We start from the raw sequence: 20,308 nt of genomic DNA on the forward strand, positions 1-20,308 counted from the left end.
CATATTACATGGTAGAGGAAAAATACTGTCAAAATATACTTCCTATTAAAAAGAGTAATTCCTAAATGAAAGGATTTTTACTTAAGGTTGCGGTCCTGGTAACTGGTTACTGCCTTCAGCTACTTGTTACTCTTGGTTGTTACTGAAAACCGTCCTGCCTAGTCACTCAGTGCTGCCTTCTCAGTTCTGTGCCAGTTCTAATTGGCCCCAAATTAGGGACTGGTTGCAAATGCCAGATTGATCCAGGTTAGAACCTACAATTAAAAATATAAATGCAAAGCAGTTTGACAGAAACAGTTAAGAACGAACTGTGTGTGCAGTTGTGTCCTGTGTGTGAGGAGTGGATATGATGTCTGATGAGAAGCTGGGCAAATTAGCTCTTATCTGTATTGGCTGCGTAGCCATAGGACTCTGATATTTCAGATGTCCATAGACCTGTGATTTGGGGTTTGCTCTTGTTTTGTACATTGTCATGTTTCTGGGTTTCTTCTCTTTAGCAGAATTAAAGCTTGTGAGTTGCATATTGACCATTCCCTGTTACAGGGAGGTGCAGGTTATCTTAAATTCTAAGTTTAGAGCCACATTGAAACCATCTAAATTAAGGACTTAGTTGCACTTTATCTATCTAAATCTTAACTTTCTCTCCCATATTGCCATAGTGCCCGCTGAGGCAGGGTTTGCGCTCTTGCCTAACAATACTGTTGCGGGGAAAAAAAAAAAGGACTTTCGAATAAAAAGAGTGTGTTCAGGGCAAGGGGAGAGTGAGTGCATGTGTGGCTTGCTGAACAGGATTTCTTGGGGAAAAAAAAATGGAGCGATTCTGGTTTGTGGATTTGAAATCTATGTGCCTGTTATTAAAGGGAGATATACCATGTGTTTGGGAACAAATTAGAGGATTTCTGATTGATGTTAGCTGCCAAAAATGCTGTGTGTAGAGGTCCAGAGACCATGGGACTGCAAACACTGAACACAGAATATTTCACTTAGCTCATGATTAGTGCACTTCTAGTTGTTGATAGAAATTTCTCAGACTTACTTCTCAATACTTTTTCAGAGAAGATGGACTTTGAGGTCATAATTATCCATGTCTGATTCAATGGCATGGTATTTAATTTGAGCAGGCACTTATCCCTTGTAGCTTGTTATTTATTCATAGTAGAATTGTCTTTTAAAGACTGGAACTACTTAGTTATCTTCCCTTCCTCCCCTCTTTTTTTTGTAGAATTTGTCATTAATCCCAATGGGAAATCTGAAGTTTGCATACTGCATGAATATATGCAACGAGTCCTAAAGGTTCGCCCTGTTTACAATTTCTTTGAATGTGGTAAGTCTGTTAAGTTTTTTTTAATCGACAGCGTGCTGTGTTGAAGGGCTTATCTCATAGTTTGATATCTTAGGGGAAAAAAAAAAGGCATTTTTCTTAGGGGATTTCTTGAAAGTCTACTGTGGGTCAAATTCTAGCTAGGAAATGTTTTTTGTATTTTAAACATGGCTTTTGAGGATAAGAGCAGTCTTATATTTAAAATAACAGTATGGCTTTTCACTTGGAAAACTATGCCTAAGTGAAAGTGAATTTGAGTAACTCATTTGCCTCTAAAAGGATGCACCAGTGATAGACGAGCAATTACAGTTTTGTTGACTGTGCACAATTAATATTTGCTTAATTTTCTTGTTACTGATGTCCAGAAAATCTGATTGTGAGGCACGTGTTGTTGTAGTGAATCATCAGAATCCTGAAAAAAAAAAAGTTAAATACTAAACCAAATAGTTTCTGAAGACAAATGTGTAAGCATCCAATTATGAAGCTGTTAAGAATTTGAAAGATTTCTGCAGACAGATATGTACCTTCTCTAAAGTTCTCTAAAGTAATTTGAGATATTTTTGTGGGTTTGTTCTGTTTGGGTTTTCTTCCAATTAACCAAAATACAGTAGGTTTTTTAGATATATAGAGTTTTAAAATAATTTAACTGTTCAAGTTATTGTATGTTATGATTGTTGTTATGCCATGGAGGTTCATATTTAAATCTGGTCATCCTAAGGGAATTGTGTATGTATAAATTGAAGATAAAAATGGAAACCAGAAATGGATATGTAGGCTATTTGTCTTGTTTGCCTATTCTCTGAGGTCCTTGATAAATTCATATTAGTGGAGAAGGTACTAGTTAGGTGCAGATTGCAAGAAGTTCATAGGCAGGTGGTAGGAATTGATTTCGTGTAAATGTTGACTGATCTTGCTCATGGTATGAGCAGAATGGAAATAGAAGTGTCATTCCACTGGACTAAAAGTAACTAAAGAGTTACTGAGACTATGTTGTTCTATGATTAGTGTGGGATTTATGTGAAATGCTGGGTGGATATCTGTTTGTGGTTTTAAACAGCTTTTAATTTTATTCAGTGTTAGTGGTGAGAAAGATAGTTTGGTAGTTCCTGACTTAGGCTGTACTGAGACTGTGTAAGTGATGCTAGCACTCAGAAAAACAAAAAACTCGGGGAGAATTTTATTTTAGATAAATATTGGGGGGAATGCACTTGATGCTTAACCAAGAATCTAAAAATGTTGCATATATGGCAAATATAACTGGAATCAAATTAATGTTGGATTTTTTTTTCTGTAAATTCCAGCCAGATTGCCCTATCTAGCTGCATTTGAGATTGCTTTACAAAGTGGTATAGTATATGCTCCTTGCATTTTTGCTTTTGCCAGGTTTTTTTGGGGGTGCCTTATGGAGAAGGAAAAAATTACACCTTTTTCAGCAGCAGGCTTGAAAGCATTAAGTCCTGCAGTCAGCGTCCAAGGAATTACAAGTCAGACATGTTAGTTTAGTGTGGGATCTATAATTATTCAGAATTATGTTATTCCTATATATGCATTACCTAATGTAACTGAATTTTCAATATCAGAGTGTGTAGCTCTTGTACTTAGACTGTGTTAGTGATGCAAAACCTTTGGAATTACGTTTGAATTCTGGCAGATTACAAATGATCTCTTAAAATCTAGAAGTTCTTCATTTGGAAGAACGAAGTATGTGGTGGTAAGTCTCTGTTAATGGAAAAGTCTTGGTTTTTCATACGCTGGAGTAAGCAATTCTTCAGTCTTTCTGAAGAGTAAATGATTTCTATCCCTCTTGATGTTGAAATGAAGAAGAAAACAAATCTTGATAGTGGTGGTATTTTACGTTCATGATGAGTTTTTACATAGGGAGTTCTGAAAAGCTTTCTTTATTCCTCCATTTCCAGAGAACCCAAGTGAACCTTTTGGAGCCTCAGTGATTATTGATGGAGTAACTTATGGGGCAGGAACTGCCAGCAGCAAAAAACTTGCCAAGAATAAAGCTGGTAACATTTTTTCTTTCTTAATACCAACTGCTGAATTGTTTATCTGTTTTCATTTCTGTTTTGAAGATGACATATTTGCAATAGTAAGTGGGAATGATTTTATTAATAGTCAAAGAAGGTACGCTTGTGTCTTTTTCGTAAAAGTGATGAATACTGTTGCAGAGACTTTTCTGGCAACCCTAGGTTCAACAGTGTACTGGGATAGAAAACCATGGAGAAACTTCAGATGTTAACTTACTGTAAGCTATTGATGTACACTGAGTAGCTGTAAGAGCGGCTGTCTCTAATGGTCAGACCACTAAGAATGTGGGGGGGTTATATTTATACCGTCGCCTGCTATATAAACACCTGTGTATGGATTTTAGCAAAATGTAAATCTTTGCCCTTCTTTAAACAAACAAACAAACCTTAAGCTTTTGGTTGTTTTGGTTCTCTTTCTGGTAATAAAACAACTGCACTGAACTATGTGGTTATTGATTTCCAAGTACTTGTCTTCGTTAATTAGTTCTAATTGTGTAAGTCTGTAATAAATATGTAAATAATGACGATCTAGATGAGAATGTATCTGACACATTAGAACTTCTTACTGATCTCCAGATTTAAATGTCTTTAGCACAAGGATCAAGCAAAAATAACTTCTCAAAATGTGAAGATGTATAATATACCTGTGGTACTTTCTGCGCTTGTGAGCTATGTCAGTGTAGATAAATCACCAAAAACCAGCCCGGAGTTTTGTGCATGAAAAAAAGGTGTTTTGCTGTAAAAATTTAAGCAAATTCTAGGTGTGCTTTTTATACAATACCAGGGTTCTAAGTGCCCTAGTGATACAGTACTAGAGTTCGGCTGTAACAGCTAAAGGGTGATAACAGCTCTCTAATTTTAGGTCCTAAGGGCTCTGAGTCACTTTTGAAATGGGACTTGGTTATTTTTTTTTTTTTCCCTTTCATAGGCATTTGCAAAAAGCAGTTTCTTCTTAGTTTAATTAATTGTGAGACTTTTATTATCAACTTGAACAAGTAGAATTCTTTTTTTTTTTTTTTTTTTTTCCTCCCATTCTTAAAAAGTGCACGTGAATATACTTCTTACAAAAAGAAAATGCCCATCTTATCTGTAAAGTTGTTCTCTAGTATGAGTGGATATTTCTAGGGGAGGTGTGAGGCTTGCTTAGAGTGCTTCATTCCGCTGTTTTTCTTTACAATCATTGTTTAAAATAAATGTAATCAAGATGTTTAATCATTTTCTGCAGCTCGAGCTACACTGGAAATCCTTATTCCTGACTTTGTTAAACAGACCTCTGAGGAGAAGCCCAAAGACAGTGAAGAACTTGAGGTACTGAACTCTTGCTTGCTGGCTGTCATTATTGGAGTCTATTTTTAAAAACATTACACCTTCAATGTCAGAGATATTAATGAAAATTCATAACGTTGTTTTCTCAGTCAGATGGAAATGTGAAATTTTTCATTTGTAGCAAGATCTATGGCAACGAAAATATGGTTGGTTTGTTTGTTTTTTCCTATTGGAACTGATCAGAAAATTTACTGGGATGCAGAGAAGTAATCCCTTGTCAAAACATCAGGTCACTTTCTGAAGACCTGAGATGTTCCAAGACACCAGACTGCCTGTGCTGTCCTGGCTTCCAGAATCCTCTGGTTGATGCCTCGAAAAGTTCAGAGCTAGGTGCTGTCTGGTTTTGCGTGATCATCTTAGAAGACCAAGTAAGAACTGGAAGTGCCCAGGCTTCTGAGGCATTTTCACTTAGCTGTGAAAGCTACTTACTGCCAGATCAGACAGCTAAAATCTCAGACAGTGACATTCGAGAAAATCAAAGGGAGACTTTCTTTAAGTGGAGAGCGTGTGCTGTATTTTCAGGTATTGGAAACAATGAATAGCTAGTTCATCAGTGATATGTTCACTTCCAATTCAGCATGTAACAGACTGTCAGTAAGGGGTAAAGGAAAAATCGGTGATCAGCCTGAAAGGAATGTTTTCATTTTAAAAAGTCTAATATACAGAATGAGTTGTTTGCACACTTGCTTTAACTTAAAACTGTATTGTATGCCCTACACTATTGAAATGGTCGTTAAGAAAATGCAGAGAATTTTTTCCATTGTTTTAAAATAAAATACAAAATGTTCCAGTAGGTGCTATGTTTTCTTTTATTAAACAACAGCATTTTGGTAAGTAGAACTTCATAATTAGTAAAAAAAAATAAAATAACCTTGTCCTGAGGGAGAAAGGATGCTAAAGAATTTATAAGATTGTCATTTTTATGTCCATCTTGTATGATGTAAAATTGGAGTTAAAAGAATTATTTGAATTTCTGTCTGCAAATATATGATCAGGTGTGGCAGTCTTAATGTTGTTGGTAAATACCTCCATCGTGGATTTTAAAATACTTTTTTAAGTATTAAGCACAGAGTAACAGAATTTGTTTAACGTTGCAAAGGAGAAATGAGGGTTAAGAACGGTATTAAGGTCTCACTTGCGCAAAAGCTCAATGGCCCTTTTCAATTCCTTTGTAGTATTTTAACCATATCAGTATTGAGGACTCACGGGTATATGAACTCACCAGTAAAGCTGGACTCTTGTCTCCATATCAGATTCTCCATGAGTGCCTTAAAAGGTAAGGCTGCCGAATAAGGAGCAGGCTGTTGCGGACGGGTGCTTGGGCCCGGGCACGTTGTTTGCTTGGTTGCTGGCACCCCCCGCGTTTGTCAGTAACTTGGGCGTTTGTGGGCGCGCCGAGCTCTCTGCGCTCACTGTGGCTGAGAGCCGTGGTGTGGGCTGCGCTGGGCAATGCTCCGTCTCCTTTAATTCATATTTGCTGCTTATGTCTCTCGTCTTCTGAGATGAGGATTTAGTTGTGGGACATATAAATATATTTGGTTTTCCTTTATACAGGCTTGCCTTTCCATTCAAGTCGTTACTAATCTAAAAAAGAACTCTTTATTAATTAATGTCTTTAAATTTATTATTAATGTATCTAATTCCATTGCGATGACTGTCAAAGATAACTGCAACCACTTCAGTTGTTTGTAATTTTACTTAGTATGACAGTGATTTTGTTTGTGCTTAAGAAACCACGGAATGGGTGATACATCCATAAAGTTTGAAGTGATTCCTGGCAAAAATCAGAAGAGCGAATACGTCATGACTTGTGGCAAGCACACGGTGCGAGGCTGGTGTAAGTACAGTGCTTAGCGTGACTTCTGATAGTATCTTCCTTTTTTCCTGTTCTCCTTTGTTGTCCGTTTTGTAGGCACTTGTTCAGCTGTCTAGCTCATTATATGCTTATTCTGCTCTTCTCTGGCATCTCAGTTTTGAATAACACACGTAAATATTGGTGTTCGTCTCATCGCGTCATGTGCCAGTATTTGACACATTTTTATTATTATTTTTACAGGCAAAAATAAAAGAGTGGGGAAACAATTAGCTTCTCAGAAAATCCTCCAGCTACTGCATCCACATGTGAAAAATTGGGGCTCTCTTTTGCGTATGTATGGTAGAGAGAGTAGCAAGATGGTTAAACAGGTGAACATAATTTTGTTTGACGGTAACCTACCTTGTGATTGTATCTTTGTTCGTGTATTTTTCTGTTTTTGTTTTTTTTTAATTTAGTTACAACAAATGGTATCTATTTTGGCATAATAGTGGTGTTCCCTGTCGTGGTGGACTTGGCAGTGCTGGGTTAACAGTTGGACTTGATTATCTTAAAGGTCTTTTCCAACCTAAACGATTCTGTGATTCTGTGGAAAAGGCAGGATGCATTTGATGAGCTATTCTCAAGTCTTCTGAATTGATTCTCATACCTTGCGGTTGCCAGAACATAAGATGAGTGCTTTCATTGGCAATAATAATTCTGTTAATCTCGCATCTCCCAGGTCAAAATGATGTCATCTATTTAATATTTAACCAACTCACATAAATATATGTTACTACCTAAGGAAGTACGACTATCACAGATTAAACTTCTGCTCCACATATTTTAATTTTTTTTAATCAAAAAAAGCTCATCTGTTGTTGCTTGTGGTTCTGTTGAATAGGAAACCTCTGATAAAAGTGTGATAGAACTTCAGCAGTATGCCAAAAAGAACAAGCCAAATCTGCACATCCTGAACAAGTTACAGGAAGAAATGAAAAAATTGGCACAAGAAAGAGTGAGTACATGCTCTTTGTAGTTAGAAACAGAATGCCGCGGGTCAGACTTACTGATTCTTAGAGTTTTTGCAAATTTGGTTGGGGGAAAGGGAAGGCGCTTTTAGAGAGACTTTCATCCTCTCTTAAACGGGCTCATAACTTAATTTTACCTGCTTTGGTAAATTTATTTTCAACATTAGAACAAGTTAGCCTTTCACAAAGATTGACACATAAATTTGGCTGAAATGGTTCAAAATTTTAAAAGAGCGTTGTATTATTATGTTCTCTGTATGACTGGGGGTTGTTTCATGTCCTTTCAGGAGGAAACACGGAAGAAACCGAAGATGACAATAGTGGAATCGGCTCAACCTGGTAGTGAACCTCTGTGCACCGTTGATGTGTAATGAGAAAAATTACAAGTGGGGAGCAATAACGCAAACGGAGGAACTAGATTTTCAACAATTATTTAAAAATTGTTTGCTGCAGAATGCAAGATAACTTTTAAAATCCAAGCTGCTTCAGTTATGCATTGTTCTTTTTGCATCATCAGGGCAATATTACTTTTTCCTACTTTCTTTTCTTTTTCTTTTTTTTTTTTTTTTTTAATACCTCTGAGATATGTACGTTTAAAGGATTGATCATAAAGATCTCTGCTTGGGCAAATGCACAGAGGGCAGGCATGTTCACACAGGATAAACTCAATCAAGCACTTTTTCCTGGAAAGCCATCCATGTTGCTTGAAATGGATGTGTTTCAAGGATGAAATTCAGAATATCTATGTACAGGTTGAAGCTGATATTATATATATATACACACATTCATATATATGTATATATAAAAGAAATATATTTACATCTTCTTGTATGAACATGCCTAAAACTATTTTTGTGAAGTTTTGTTGCATTTCAGCACATAATAATATGCACTGATAAGACACTTTGGTGACAAATACATGAAAGCGATGAGCGATGTTCCTAACGCCATAGGATTAGGCCAGTAATGCTGTTTCTTTTGTTCTGTTCTGGTTTTTGTCTCCTGCCAGGCTTAGTTATTCAAGATCATAGTATGCAGATTTTTTTATTACTTGAAAAGAACAAGTATACCTGGTAGTGTTAAGAGCAACAGGCTGGGTATCCAAAATTACTGGGTTTTATTGTAATTGAAAAGAGCCTGTGTTAGTTTACAAATCAGTTGAAAGGGGAAAATACGGCCCTATTTATTCGATTAAAATAAAAACCGTAATTCGAAAGGCTGTTTTCAAAGCTTGGAGCCAAAACACAGCTGACGATGGTTGACAGTCGGAAATATTTTGCCAATGAGGTGTTTAAAGACCTTCCACTCCCTTCTCCCAGCAATAAAACAACTTCTCATTTGTTTGGAGTCGGAATACACCTGACTTGATCAATTCAGTCTTAAGTAATTTGCACCATAAAAGCAAAGAATTAAAAAAAAAATAAAAAATAAAAAAAAAACAACAACAACAAAACACAACCCTGAGAAATCTGAAATAACTGCAGCAATTTAGGTTTTTTAAGAAGTTTTTGTTTTTACTTTTTTAATTACATTTTTAGTTTTTAAAGAAAAAGTGTAACTTCTGCAATGAAAATTAGAATGTAGATTTGGAATATGACGTACTGAGTAGAATGAGACCGTAACAGGTTATACTGATAAATGAGAAAACCACAAATATGCAACTCTTATAAAATACAACCTTGGAAGACGGGCAGGACTCGCCATGTCGCCTGAGGCTTTGTTAAACGAAGCACAGAAGAACGTTTTGGCTGTAGTGGAAGCGCTGCTCTGTGGGTTTCCTTCTTCCTGGGGGTTCCTCGCTGGGCGATGGCAGTGAGTCTTCTCTTGGAACCATTTTTGTGGGTTCTTCGGTGAGCTCCAGATGTGCCCCGGAGCCGCGCTGCTCTGCTTTACGCTCCGGCGCCTGCAGGAGCGCGAGGTCGGTTCTGCGTAACTGCCGCAGCTCCCGGCGCGCGCCTGGGCAGCGGTCTGCGGGCGCGAGGGGGCTCCTTGGCTTGGTTTGGTTTGGGGGGGTTTGATGGGGTTTTTTTACCATGTACACATCGAGTGCTGCAGTATAATGAATTTAGTGCCTACTGGATTTTAACAATATTGGCATCAGTATTGTAAGAAAGACCTCCTTTTAATATCGCCCGTTACTTTGGAAAGACGTGGATTTTAATTTCTATCTGAAGCTAATGTTCTCTGATATGTTGCATATAATGTTTGAGGTTGGCCAGGAGGAGTCTTGGAGTCTTACCTGTTTCTGTGTTTGAGTGATAACGCTCAGAGGTCTCCGCAAATATGAATCCACCCGTTTTTTATTATTATATTTAGCTTTTCAATTCCACAAGTTGTAATCCTGTTGTAACAGGATACGGGTAGTTGGAAGATTATACATAAACTATTATTTAAAGAAGTGGCCTATCTAAAAAACAAAAAACACTGCCTCTGCTTCTTTTTGTATAGCTTTAATAAATCTCCATCTTCTGAAGGGTATATAATATTGGTGCAGTAGTGGCAAGCAGTGGTCACTGTTTGTCTCTCTCTTTGTTGGGTTTTTGGGTTTCTTTGTTTTCTTTTCATAAAGACAGGGCTTATATCTTCTATGCCTAAATGTGTTACTCTTTTAGGTAGGTTTTCCTTCAGCTTATCTGTTTTCAGCAGAAAAACCTGTACTTGGATGGCACTGTAAAAGACAAATCACCCGTGTGGATCTTTTTATTTTTCTGGAATTGGAATGTCAATGCATTTGCAGGTCACCTGCAGAATATCCGTAGATGCCTCGCTTACAAATTTGTTCCATTATTTTTAAGAGGATTGCTGTATTACCTCAGTCTGCCACTCTCAGAATCACAAGGTGACCGTTGCCCTTAATTAAAACATCCAGAGATTTCATTGTGAACCAAAGCCTAAAAAGTATATTATGCATTCTAAACAAAAACAAACAAAAAAAGATGGTATTAGACCTTGCTGCAGCCTTTAACTGGAGAGACGTCCAGAAAATAGCGCAATAACTGCTGGAACAAACAACTGACCTGCTGTTTATGTCATTGTGAAGTATTCTTGTGTTTTAATGTTTACTATTGTTTGGAGTGTAACAGTCTCGCATTTGCACATAAGCACGAGCTGCTGCGATAGAGGATAGATCATTGCATTAACTTCAGCTTCTGCATGAACACTTACAGTGTGATTCAAGATGTATCCTAAACTTGTCTTGTAACTCGTGTGTGTTTTCTAGGTAATCGGCTGTAAAGGTTTAGATCTTGACTGTATGAATGCATAAAACAACTGCTGCTTTTGTCACTGGTATTTGTTATTTATCCCTTCTGTATCCAGAGGCGGATGGGTATTTTTACGGGGATGGAGTGTATTTTTAAGAACTGTTCCATCCTGTGAGAATTAGACAGTTCTTGCTTTGCCTATTATGTGCTTCTCGACAAAAGTGTGGTATATTGACTTTACGGATTAAATTCGTGTGCATTCGAATCTCTATGGTACTGACGGAAACCGTACTGTGACTTCCAGTGACTAGTCAGATGCTACCTATTTAAACACCAGTCATCCAGCTTTTTCTTACCTATTTATTAAACAAAACTGAGGAAGTAGTTGGGTACTCAGAGGGTTGGAAAGACTCTTAGGCCTAAACGTAACTGTTGTATGTAAACTTCCACTTTCCTGTGACGCTGTCGGGCTTTATGCAAATACATTTGTAACATCCAAGTATTTAAAAGCATCGTGATCATCTTACTAACTCTGTAGACTGTACTGTGGTTCTGGAGTAAGATTCGGGAAGCGAGAGCTTCCCGCGGGAAGAAGCCGTGGGTTGCGGTGTTCGGGTGCGCATCCGAGGAGGGAAGGGGACAACCGAGACACAACTCATGCGTATTGCCCAAGTAGGGAACAGTGGTCGCTGTATGGATTGGACCGGGTGCGGCTGCCTGATGCAGTGCTGAATTGGTACAACTATAAAGCCTCGTTTCACTGAGCCTCTGCTTGCTTTTTTTTCTGCACAATCATATAATCCTCTGTGTTTGGTCTTTGAGTACTACATGTGTATTTTTCAGACAATTAGTTTTGAGCAATAAAGTTTGATATTATAAAATGCTCCAGTGTGACCGGTGTTGTGATAGCTTAAGCAAATTTAGAAAAAGGAACTCTCACTCCTTGATTCCTGTAGGTATTTTTAAATAGAAATTAAATCAGGACAGGCTGATGGGTTACGGAAGTGCTTATTTTATCACTTTTTTGGTAAGGAACTGAATGTTTACATGGTTAGACATCGCTTGGAATGAAATGGAATTAAAACTGTCTTGAATTGGAATTTGCATTTTTACTTAAACGATGTCACGGTTGGAAGTGACCCAACCCCGAGTCGCTGGGTTTGGTCCCTGTCGCCACGCGCCTGCCTGCCTGCACGGGAAAGGGGCAGCAGCGAGGCCCTGCGCCATGACAGCGGATTTTTTTTGTTCAGCCCGTGTTAAATGTACACTAGAAGCAAGCTCAATGACTTGAGGTGTAAAATGGTTGTTCCTTCTAGCAGTCGGTAGCAGTACTTCAGCTGTGGAAATGATAGCGTTTTTATTAGAATACGAGATAGTTGCTAGCAAGTGAATGACTTGCTGGAGGTTTAAGATTGCTAAGTCTTTACTAGCTCATTGAAAAGCCTTAAACATCAGGCCAGGTTTCAAACAGCTGTATCTCAATACAGTTGTGGAATATTTTATTTAAAGCTACGTTTCAGCTGTTTGTGAGACCACCATGTACATATATATATATATATATATATACACACACATAACTCACCAAATTTCCCCAACGGCAGGAGAAAAGCAGGATTTGGCCTAATGGGACGTAATGAAATTTAACTCGGATCAGTACGATGAAATAACTCGGAAGCCTTGCACCTACTCTGTTGTACGGAGATTTATTACCCGGGTGTTACAGAAACGACGCCACGGAAGCAGTTAACAAGCACGAGCAGTTTCTGGGAAGCGTCTCTCCAGAGCTAAGCCGATTCCCCCTCCCCGAGCGCCGTATCCACGGGTACAGCGGGTGCCTGGCTGGCGTCGGTGCTGGGTGCGTTGGCGCCATCCCGGCGCTCCGCGGCAGATCCTGCTGCTGGGACCGGCGTCGCAGCAGGCGCTGCCCCAGCGCAGCCGCCGTCGGCACCGTCACCCCTTTCGAAGAATATCAGTAACTCACAGTGCCTGGTCTGGGGGAAGAGATCCACGGCCATCGCTTTAACGGGGCGGAAAGAGGCTCCTTTGACCCTGTTGGAAGGGGCCCGGCAAAGGCTTCGGGGCAGAGGGAAGGAAAGGAGAGGAAGAGCTGCGTTAGCGTTTTGGTATCCTGTTCACTGCTGCTCTTCTAAGGCAGGCCTCAATTCCGTGACTGAGTACTTCAGCACGCCTAACGTCCCATTATTGCTTGCATTGGGTCACACAGTTCCCAGCTCGCTGTGTAGCAGCTGTCAACTGTTTCTGGTGAAAGGTAAACCTCAATGAAGAGAGCTTAAGAATAAAAATGCAGCGTTCCCCACTCCCCCCAGGAAGCACGTCCTTTTCTCCTTACCACATTTACTTAAGTCAACTTAATGCAAGAAATACTCACTCCACAAAGTTATTCATTGCGGCTCTGGGATTGCAGGACACGTAGATCAGCTTCTTTAGATGCTCAGCTCTTCTAATGGCAAGAATGACCTTGGAATCTAGACGGTCAGAAGCAAGAGAGCTGTTACCGGTTCTGTGGGCACCAACAGGCTCGCGAACAATTCCAGGTTACGCCCCAGCAGGAACAAAGCCGCTGCCGCACCCAGGTCCCCAAGCTGTGCCTGAAGCCTCCCGCTTAACGTGTTCCATGGGTGTTTTCTCAGGTTCACCACAAAACGCCAAGGGGGAGAACAGACTCGAGGGAAGGTAAACTTACGCAGCCCTGCCCGTGGCGGATCTACAATAGTAATCAGGTTCTGAGGAGCCAAGACGTTAATTAGGGCAGGAACAACATCTTCAGCCTTCCCACAATGAAATTCAATGTTATCCAGCTCTATAAAAAAATGAAAAGCTGTTATGAGCGTACTCATCTAGTCAGAGCATCGTTCCGTACACTCAAACTGGATATTAAGTTCCGATGCCTTAGAAACACAAATGGCTTAGTCTACCCTGAAATCAGTGTAATTTAAACAATCGCTGGCACTTCAGATCATTTAAACGACAGTAACTTGAGCATCTTTCGTTACCTGAACTAAAGCAAAACCCCACAAAAAATAACTTCTGTCAGCGTTTTATTTAGGAGGGTAACTGCGGCTTCATCTCACTTCTACACTGAATTGTTTTATTTTTGGAGGAAAAAAAAGCTAGCTGTTAGTCAAGAGGAAAAGCGATCTCACAGACTAACATCGTATCTGTATGCACGAGAGATTAAACACTTAAAATGGACGAGATGACTATCACCACCACGTAATTCCAAGCTGCTTAGGGAACTAAAGAGAAACCAGCCGTACAACTACTATACTTCTTAACGAACAAAGGTCTTGTTAGCTTAACTGACCGTTAATCTGGGCATTCACTTTGGCATCCTGCACGGCCTCCTGGCAGAGTTCGATCCCAATCACCTTCCTTACGTCCTACAGAACCAAGGGGAAGAGATCCATCAGTGGCACCCACGTGTAAATTTAACCATTGCTCACAGCATCAGCGATTTACTACGCGGGAAGGCGGGCTGGTACCTGGCCAGAGAATTACTGCCTTGCAGCCAGAAAAAGGGCTGAGAAGGGGCCTGTGCGAATAACAGGGACTTCTTAGACTGAAATTGTGGGACGAACACCGTTTATCCCAGCCTGTACTGACAGACTCCAGCTATGCTGGCGCCTTTCTTTTTCTGGGGGCCAGGCTTCCTTATAACGGTCTAGCGAGCTCCACTCTAAAAGTGATCTAAGAAACGCTGGTTATTCGTTAGCGAAGCAGACAGATCCCAGTATAAATTTTGGCTGTCCTGCAGAACTGCTGTCCCTTTTCACTGAATTAGTTTCAAAATAATTTAGGCTGCTCGACACAAGGGTGAGCTTTCATAATGATTTGGTAACACAGCTGCAGGCAGTTTGATTAGAAATTAATTGAAAAAATTACAATATAATGCATTTCGTTTCAAGTACATCAAGTATTTTCTTTCATTGTAAGCACAACGACAGATCTACATCTGTTAAAAGCAGACGAGAGCCAGGAAGCGAAGGTACTCGCTCACCTTTGCCAAAGAAATCCCGATAGTTCCCGTTCCACAGCAGATGTCCAGTACAGTGCTCTCCTGGCTCAGCTGCGCCCACTCCCTGATGGCGGTGTACAGGACCTCTGCGGCCTGCGTGTTTACCTGTGAAATGGCGTGTTTGTTATCTACGTTCCAGTAAAAACGTGACTTGTTCTACAGTACCTAAAAAGTCAGTCAGTCAGTCTGGAAGCTAGAGGAGACAACAAACAAAATTAAGCAAAATGCTGAGCAATAAAGTGAAGTCCAGACTTTACAAATACTTCCTCTCCTTGAATGGGAAGGAGGAAAGATTCAAAGCCAGGAGAACAGCCATGCCAACACACCCAGCAAGCTTTATTTTAGCCTTGTTTGTACCACTGCTTTGAAGTAAATGCTGTAATCGCTCATTATGGTTAAGGAAGTAGTGTATAATAAGCTTTCTAAACCAGTGCCTCTAGAGCAAGCATATTTTTGTCTTAAATAGCAAGGAAAGCACACTATGGGGAACAAAAGTAGCCTATAATCTATGGCAAATAATAGAAAATACAGTTTAGCTTCAATGTATTTACGATGCCAAGTGATCATATCCTTCCTTCCTATTTCAATATTTTCCATTTCAACGGTACAGCCTACCTGCTGTGCCTGGAACGTGGGGGAAGGGAAGAAGTAAGTTTTGGAAAACCAAACAAAAATTAGTACCACAAGGACTCCTGAACTACGTCTTGCGTGTTCTGTACACACAAAGGCTGCTGTTCAACGGGAGGCAAATGATACCGAACTAGTAAAAAGCAAAAAAAACTTGTCTTCAAGGTGCCCCCATCAAGTTTACGCTCATTCACTGTTTTTACAGCCGACTGTAATACTCAAAGGTACTTAAACACACCAGATCTGTAGAAGATTACATCTCTAGGTATGTAGTATCTTGTTACACAGCATCAGCCAAGCTTAAGGGCATTAATGCAAATCCAGTTAGTTAAATCAGCAACTTCGTAGCATCCTTACTTGAAAAAATGCGTGAGGAGAAATTCTGAATTTTAGGCCAAGCAGTTCTTCATATATGTACTTATCGCCAGCCACATGCTCCAAAGGCAAGTCCTCCAGATTGGGAGATTTCCTGGGCGGGCAGGGCACGGGGAGGCAGAACAGAGGCGGGGGGGAACAGACAGACAACAAACACACACGTCTGTTACAATTTTTACCAAAGCTGCAGTCATCTTAAAAATTGTAGTACCACATACTAGGCAGTACTTTATAGTGGGCCAACATTTATCGTATCCTTTTAGAGACTATCTGTCTTCTTGGCCACTTTTTTCTTAGGGTGCCCAACTGTTGCACTGATGTAAACGCTAGGACCTACAGTGTCCCTAGATGAAGACAGTGTGAGCCTCGTGCTCTGTGGCAGAGGATGGGGAGATTAAAAAATCACATAAAATAGGGAAGAAAGAAGGTAGACGTTACTTGTCGATAGTAATAAATATCCACCTACTGCAGTAAACGCTTCTACAGCTTGAGAGCCAGCAACTAGTAGTGGGTTCACCCACTGACACTCTACCTGCCTTTATCCAGCGAACACTACAGGAGAACGGGAAATTTCAGGAGTCTCTCGAGGAAAAGGTAAATAACCGTTCAACCGATAGTAACACCGCTGCTACTTTTATGAAAGAGACAAAATAACGGTGTGGAAGTGCCACCTACTCTTCCGTTGCAAACACCAAAACTCCAGCCACCACCAAAATCCCGCAAAGCAAAGCACCCTCACCTTTGTCCTTCCTCCACAAAGTACAGAGAAGTAACGCCACTGCTCTTTCCCATCCCTTCTGTGAAGTATTTTGCCAGAGAGATTTTCAGGTCAGCTAGCTCTTCTTTACTTAATTTCTAAAAGTTTCATTTGAAAGAAGAGAGAATAATCATCTTAGTCACTTAAAGATATGATTTAGTGTATGCCTTCTAGAAGCGTATTAATTACTTGTTCATTTGCATGTATCGGACTAGTCTAAACAGAAGCGTATTAATGCAAGGTAAACTACACCAAGTAATGATTCTATTTCTCTTTTGCACGTACTATTCACAAAATCAAATCTATGTAATTTTAAAGCTGTGTGTCTTGAGCTGCACATTATAGATCAACTTAAATACCTGAGGATTAAAATAAACAATTGCCATAATGTGGCCGTTCCGGCTGGTGCGGACTGTGAGCTGTTTCCAGTGACCTTCGTACGTTTCTGGGCTGTAAACTGAGTAAGGAGTTGACCTGCAATTTTCAGAAGCTCAGTTATTTAACAGAGAACTATTTTTTTGCATAACATTCAATAGTTTATTGAAACAAAAGAAGCTCATCATGCAAAGCGATGGAAAATGTTAAGTACAGAGGCTACATTGATTTGTCAAGAAAAGAATGACTTGCACATCTTAATTAAGAAAAAAAAGAGCCTGATGAATAGATCCTATCTCCTAGTGCAAAATAATCTGTCCCTGCGTCCCACGATCAATCCTCTTACCCGTTTTAACCCATCCAAAATTATAGACTGGATATAGGCAGCTTCTCACCGCATTCAGAGAATGACACAACTTTTTATAAAGCCTTCATTGGCTTCTGCGCTTCACATCAAGTTCAAACTTTCCATCTTCGTGATTCTTCCGAGGTTTCCATTTTTGAGGATTTAATCCCTTTTTCAAGAAACCACTCCTTTTTCTAAAAAGTATTGTGGCTTAAATTTACAACTTTTGGTTTTTTCCTTGTTGTAGGATGATTCTTCTCTTCATCCAAGGAAGCAACTGACCCTTGTTATTCAAATTCCTCTTTTAAAAAGCCTTTTTCTGAGTATTTCTTTACAGTTAGTGGAAGAAGCTCTCAAATAACAGACACTTTTTACTGTAGACTTAAACATCTCATTGCTTGCAATAAAGCTGTGTTGGGCTGGTATCTGTCCCTCCGTCTCAGAACAGCTGAGCAAGGGCAAGGCACCCAGTGACCCAGGGACAAGATGGAAACATCGCAGAATTGCTGAAGAACGTGACTGGTATATCTTAGGTCTTAAAGCTCAGAACAAACACTAAGCTTTTCATAATATTTACTTTTAGAAATATTTTTGAGTAAGACATCAAAACCTTTACAGATAACTCATTTTACTCATGCTCACCTTATGTAGTCTTGGAAAGCTTTTACTACTTTTTTGGCAATAGCAGGAATGTGAATAGTATCAAATGGCTCCACTACAGCACATGTACCACCCTTATATTTGCCAAGACGACAACCCACAGTTTTGTCTTCTTGATTTACACCAATCCCAATCAAGAACTCACATTTGTTGCGATATTCAGTCTAGATTTAAAATAAAGTTATGTAAGATATTTACATAGCACTCATTCGTACAAGCCAAGTTTCTCCTGAAACAACCCTCATACGGTTAAATGTATTTACGAATGGACACGGGACATTAGTTCATAGGGAAGACACTCAAGGATTTTGATGTACGAGAACTAACAGCAATAATGAAAAGGTATAAGTAAGTCTTGTTGTTTAAAGAGCAAAATATTGCCTCTGTTGGAGAACGGTTGTATTAGCCTACAGCACAAGCCGGTAGGGACAGCGTATTCATTTTAAAGGCAGAATATCCAGTTAATTGTAACTATTCTTCTGCTTCCTGTAAATATTTCCGCACAGTATTTATTTACACGAAAGGCAACAATGTCTAAAAGTCATCATTCGTTACACGAAGTCAAATACTGAGTTTGTCCAGGTCTCTGAAGACCAGACAACTGCTGTCACCCTGAGCTCATTAACCCCGTGCCACACTTTACCGAGGACCACGTTACCTGCAACGGTGATGCTTTCACTCCCTCTACTGGGCAACACAATTTATTATACTTCTGCTTCTGCAGGAACAGCCAAGGTAATAAAGCTCTGTTGTTGTTTCCTATTTCCCTGCGCAAATCAGAAACAAAAATTGTAAAGTACACAGTTAGAAAAAATGAGGTTAACAGTTGTAGAAGACATTTTTTTCCTTTTTTTGCATGGGCCATAAAAAAGTATCAGATGAAGAATATTTCTTCCAGAAGATTTTTTTTAACAGGCAAACCCCCTCCAACTTTATCAGAGCTGTAACCTGAAAAAATAAGAGTTAAATGTAGTTATAAAGGTATGTACTAGATTTATCAATGTACCCATGCACGATAAGCATGCCAATTTTATCCACATAAGTGAGTAAAGCAGGAGATAGAAGCGATACTTTGATCTACAGAGACCAGGCATAAAAATTGGAGGGGATTTTTAAAGAGAAAATCCTAATGGTAATTTACCATCTCTACAGATCGATTACCTCTTACACCATTTGACTGTGCCAATTTTTTTTAATTTTAAGGGCACAAACATCCTTCGCTTAGGCCTGTGGAACAACAGACCTTAACACGATGCCCCTTTCGAGGCTGACCAAGAACAGCAATAGCAAGCTTTGTCAGCTGGAAGAGTTTTTAAGTCCTAGCATCGCAGATTATCTTTTATTTACTTTGCCAGGGAGATTTGGGTTTTGACCTGCCTCTGGCTTACTTTATTTTAAAGATAGCAATTTGTGCAAATTTAGCTAGATGCCAACATACGGCCAAGTCGTGTCAACACTACAGTAGCTCTACGACCAGGAATTACTTTGTCAGCTTCTGCAGCACTTGTTCACACTCCTGCTTCTTCTTGGCCAGCTGCTCTTCGTAGGGCACCTTCCACAGCGGGGTCACCACGTCGGCGATCTGCGTGCTCGGAGGCTCCTCCGCGCTGCCGTCGGCGGGAGCCGGCCGCTTGGCCTCTCCCTGCTCCGTCTCCTCTTCTTGCCTCCTCTTCTTCGCAATCGGGTCAGCCTTGGGCTTGGCAAGGCGAACGCTCAGCTGCCGGCTCTTCCACCAGACGCCGTGGAGGACCTTCATGGCCTTGTCCCGCTCCTCCTCGCTCTTAAACGTCACGAAGGCGAACGTCTGCTTCCCAAAAAGTTTGATCTTGTGAGGGCTGAGTCCGTATTTGGCGAGGAACTTTTTCACATCGTTGAACCCGAGGTACTTGGGGAGGTTCTGTATTTCTACTTTGTAGATCTCGGAGGTGAAGAGGTCTCCCTTGATGTACCGGTAGACGTCGGGGCCGGCCCCGCCGGCCTCGCTCTCCGCGCCCGCCCCGCCGCCGGCCGCCGGCCCCGCAGCCCCGCCGCGCTCGGGGCGGCACCGGCCGCCCGCCGCCTCCTCCATGCTCCCGCGTGCCGGGCTCCCGGGGGCGGGGCGGTGGCGTCACCGCAGGCCGTTGCGGGGGGGGGCGGGGGGAGAAACGAGATGTATATTTTTTTTTTTTTTTTTCTTTTTTTAATGCCTGCCCCTCACCCCGCCGTGCCCCGCGCGCGGGGCCACCTGCGCCGCTCAAAAATAATAACAACAGCGACTAAAGCATCGCCCCCCGCCGCCGCGCACGTGGCCGCCATCTTGGGCCGGGCGGCGGGGCGGCCGCCGCCATGCCGCGGTGGCTGACGGGAGCCGCCGCGGGAACGGGAGGACGCCAAACGCTTGGCCGGGGGCAGGAGGCGCCCGGGGCGGGGACCGGCGCCGCGGG

General features: G+C 40.8%; 2 protein-coding genes across 4 annotated transcripts in view; one reads left to right on the forward strand and one right to left on the reverse strand.

The window, feature by feature from the left end:
* Positions 1–11,592, forward strand: part of DGCR8 (DGCR8 microprocessor complex subunit) — a 21,493-nt gene extending 9,901 nt beyond the window's left edge. For both annotated transcript variants that reach the window (XM_082325282.1, XM_082325281.1), the window contains 8 exons: positions 1,223–1,324; positions 3,238–3,336; positions 4,583–4,665; positions 5,859–5,959; positions 6,414–6,520; positions 6,740–6,867; positions 7,380–7,493; positions 7,794–11,592. In XM_082325282.1, coding sequence (XP_082181408.1) covers positions 1,223–1,324; positions 3,238–3,336; positions 4,583–4,665; positions 5,859–5,959; positions 6,414–6,520; positions 6,740–6,867; positions 7,380–7,493; positions 7,794–7,877 — 818 coding nt within the window. In that variant the 3' untranslated portion in view covers positions 7,878–11,592. The remainder of the gene's footprint in view (positions 1–1,222; positions 1,325–3,237; positions 3,337–4,582; positions 4,666–5,858; positions 5,960–6,413; positions 6,521–6,739; positions 6,868–7,379; positions 7,494–7,793) is intronic.
* Positions 11,593–12,375: 783 nt separating this feature from the next.
* Positions 12,376–20,166, reverse strand: TRMT2A (tRNA methyltransferase 2 homolog A). Of its 2 annotated transcripts, none has more exons than XM_082325184.1 (11): positions 19,370–20,166; positions 18,544–18,652; positions 17,868–18,049; positions 16,864–16,978; positions 16,487–16,602; positions 15,730–15,841; positions 14,728–14,850; positions 14,035–14,110; positions 13,414–13,530; positions 13,099–13,195; positions 12,376–12,782 (listed from the first exon to the last, which is right to left on the reverse strand). In XM_082325184.1, exons 1-11 carry the CDS (start codon positions 19,951–19,953, stop codon positions 12,494–12,496), a joined length of 1,920 nt encoding a protein of 639 aa, XP_082181310.1. In that variant the 5' UTR covers positions 19,954–20,166; the 3' UTR covers positions 12,376–12,493. The 2 variants fall into 2 exon arrangements, with proteins under 2 accessions (XP_082181310.1, XP_082181311.1); XM_082325185.1 differs by having other exon boundaries at positions 12,718–12,968.
* Positions 20,167–20,308: the final 142 nt, after the last annotated feature.

This window comes from Platalea leucorodia, assembly GCF_965183815.1.
Source record: "Platalea leucorodia genome assembly, chromosome: 12".
NCBI lineage: Eukaryota > Metazoa > Chordata > Aves > Pelecaniformes > Threskiornithidae > Platalea > Platalea leucorodia.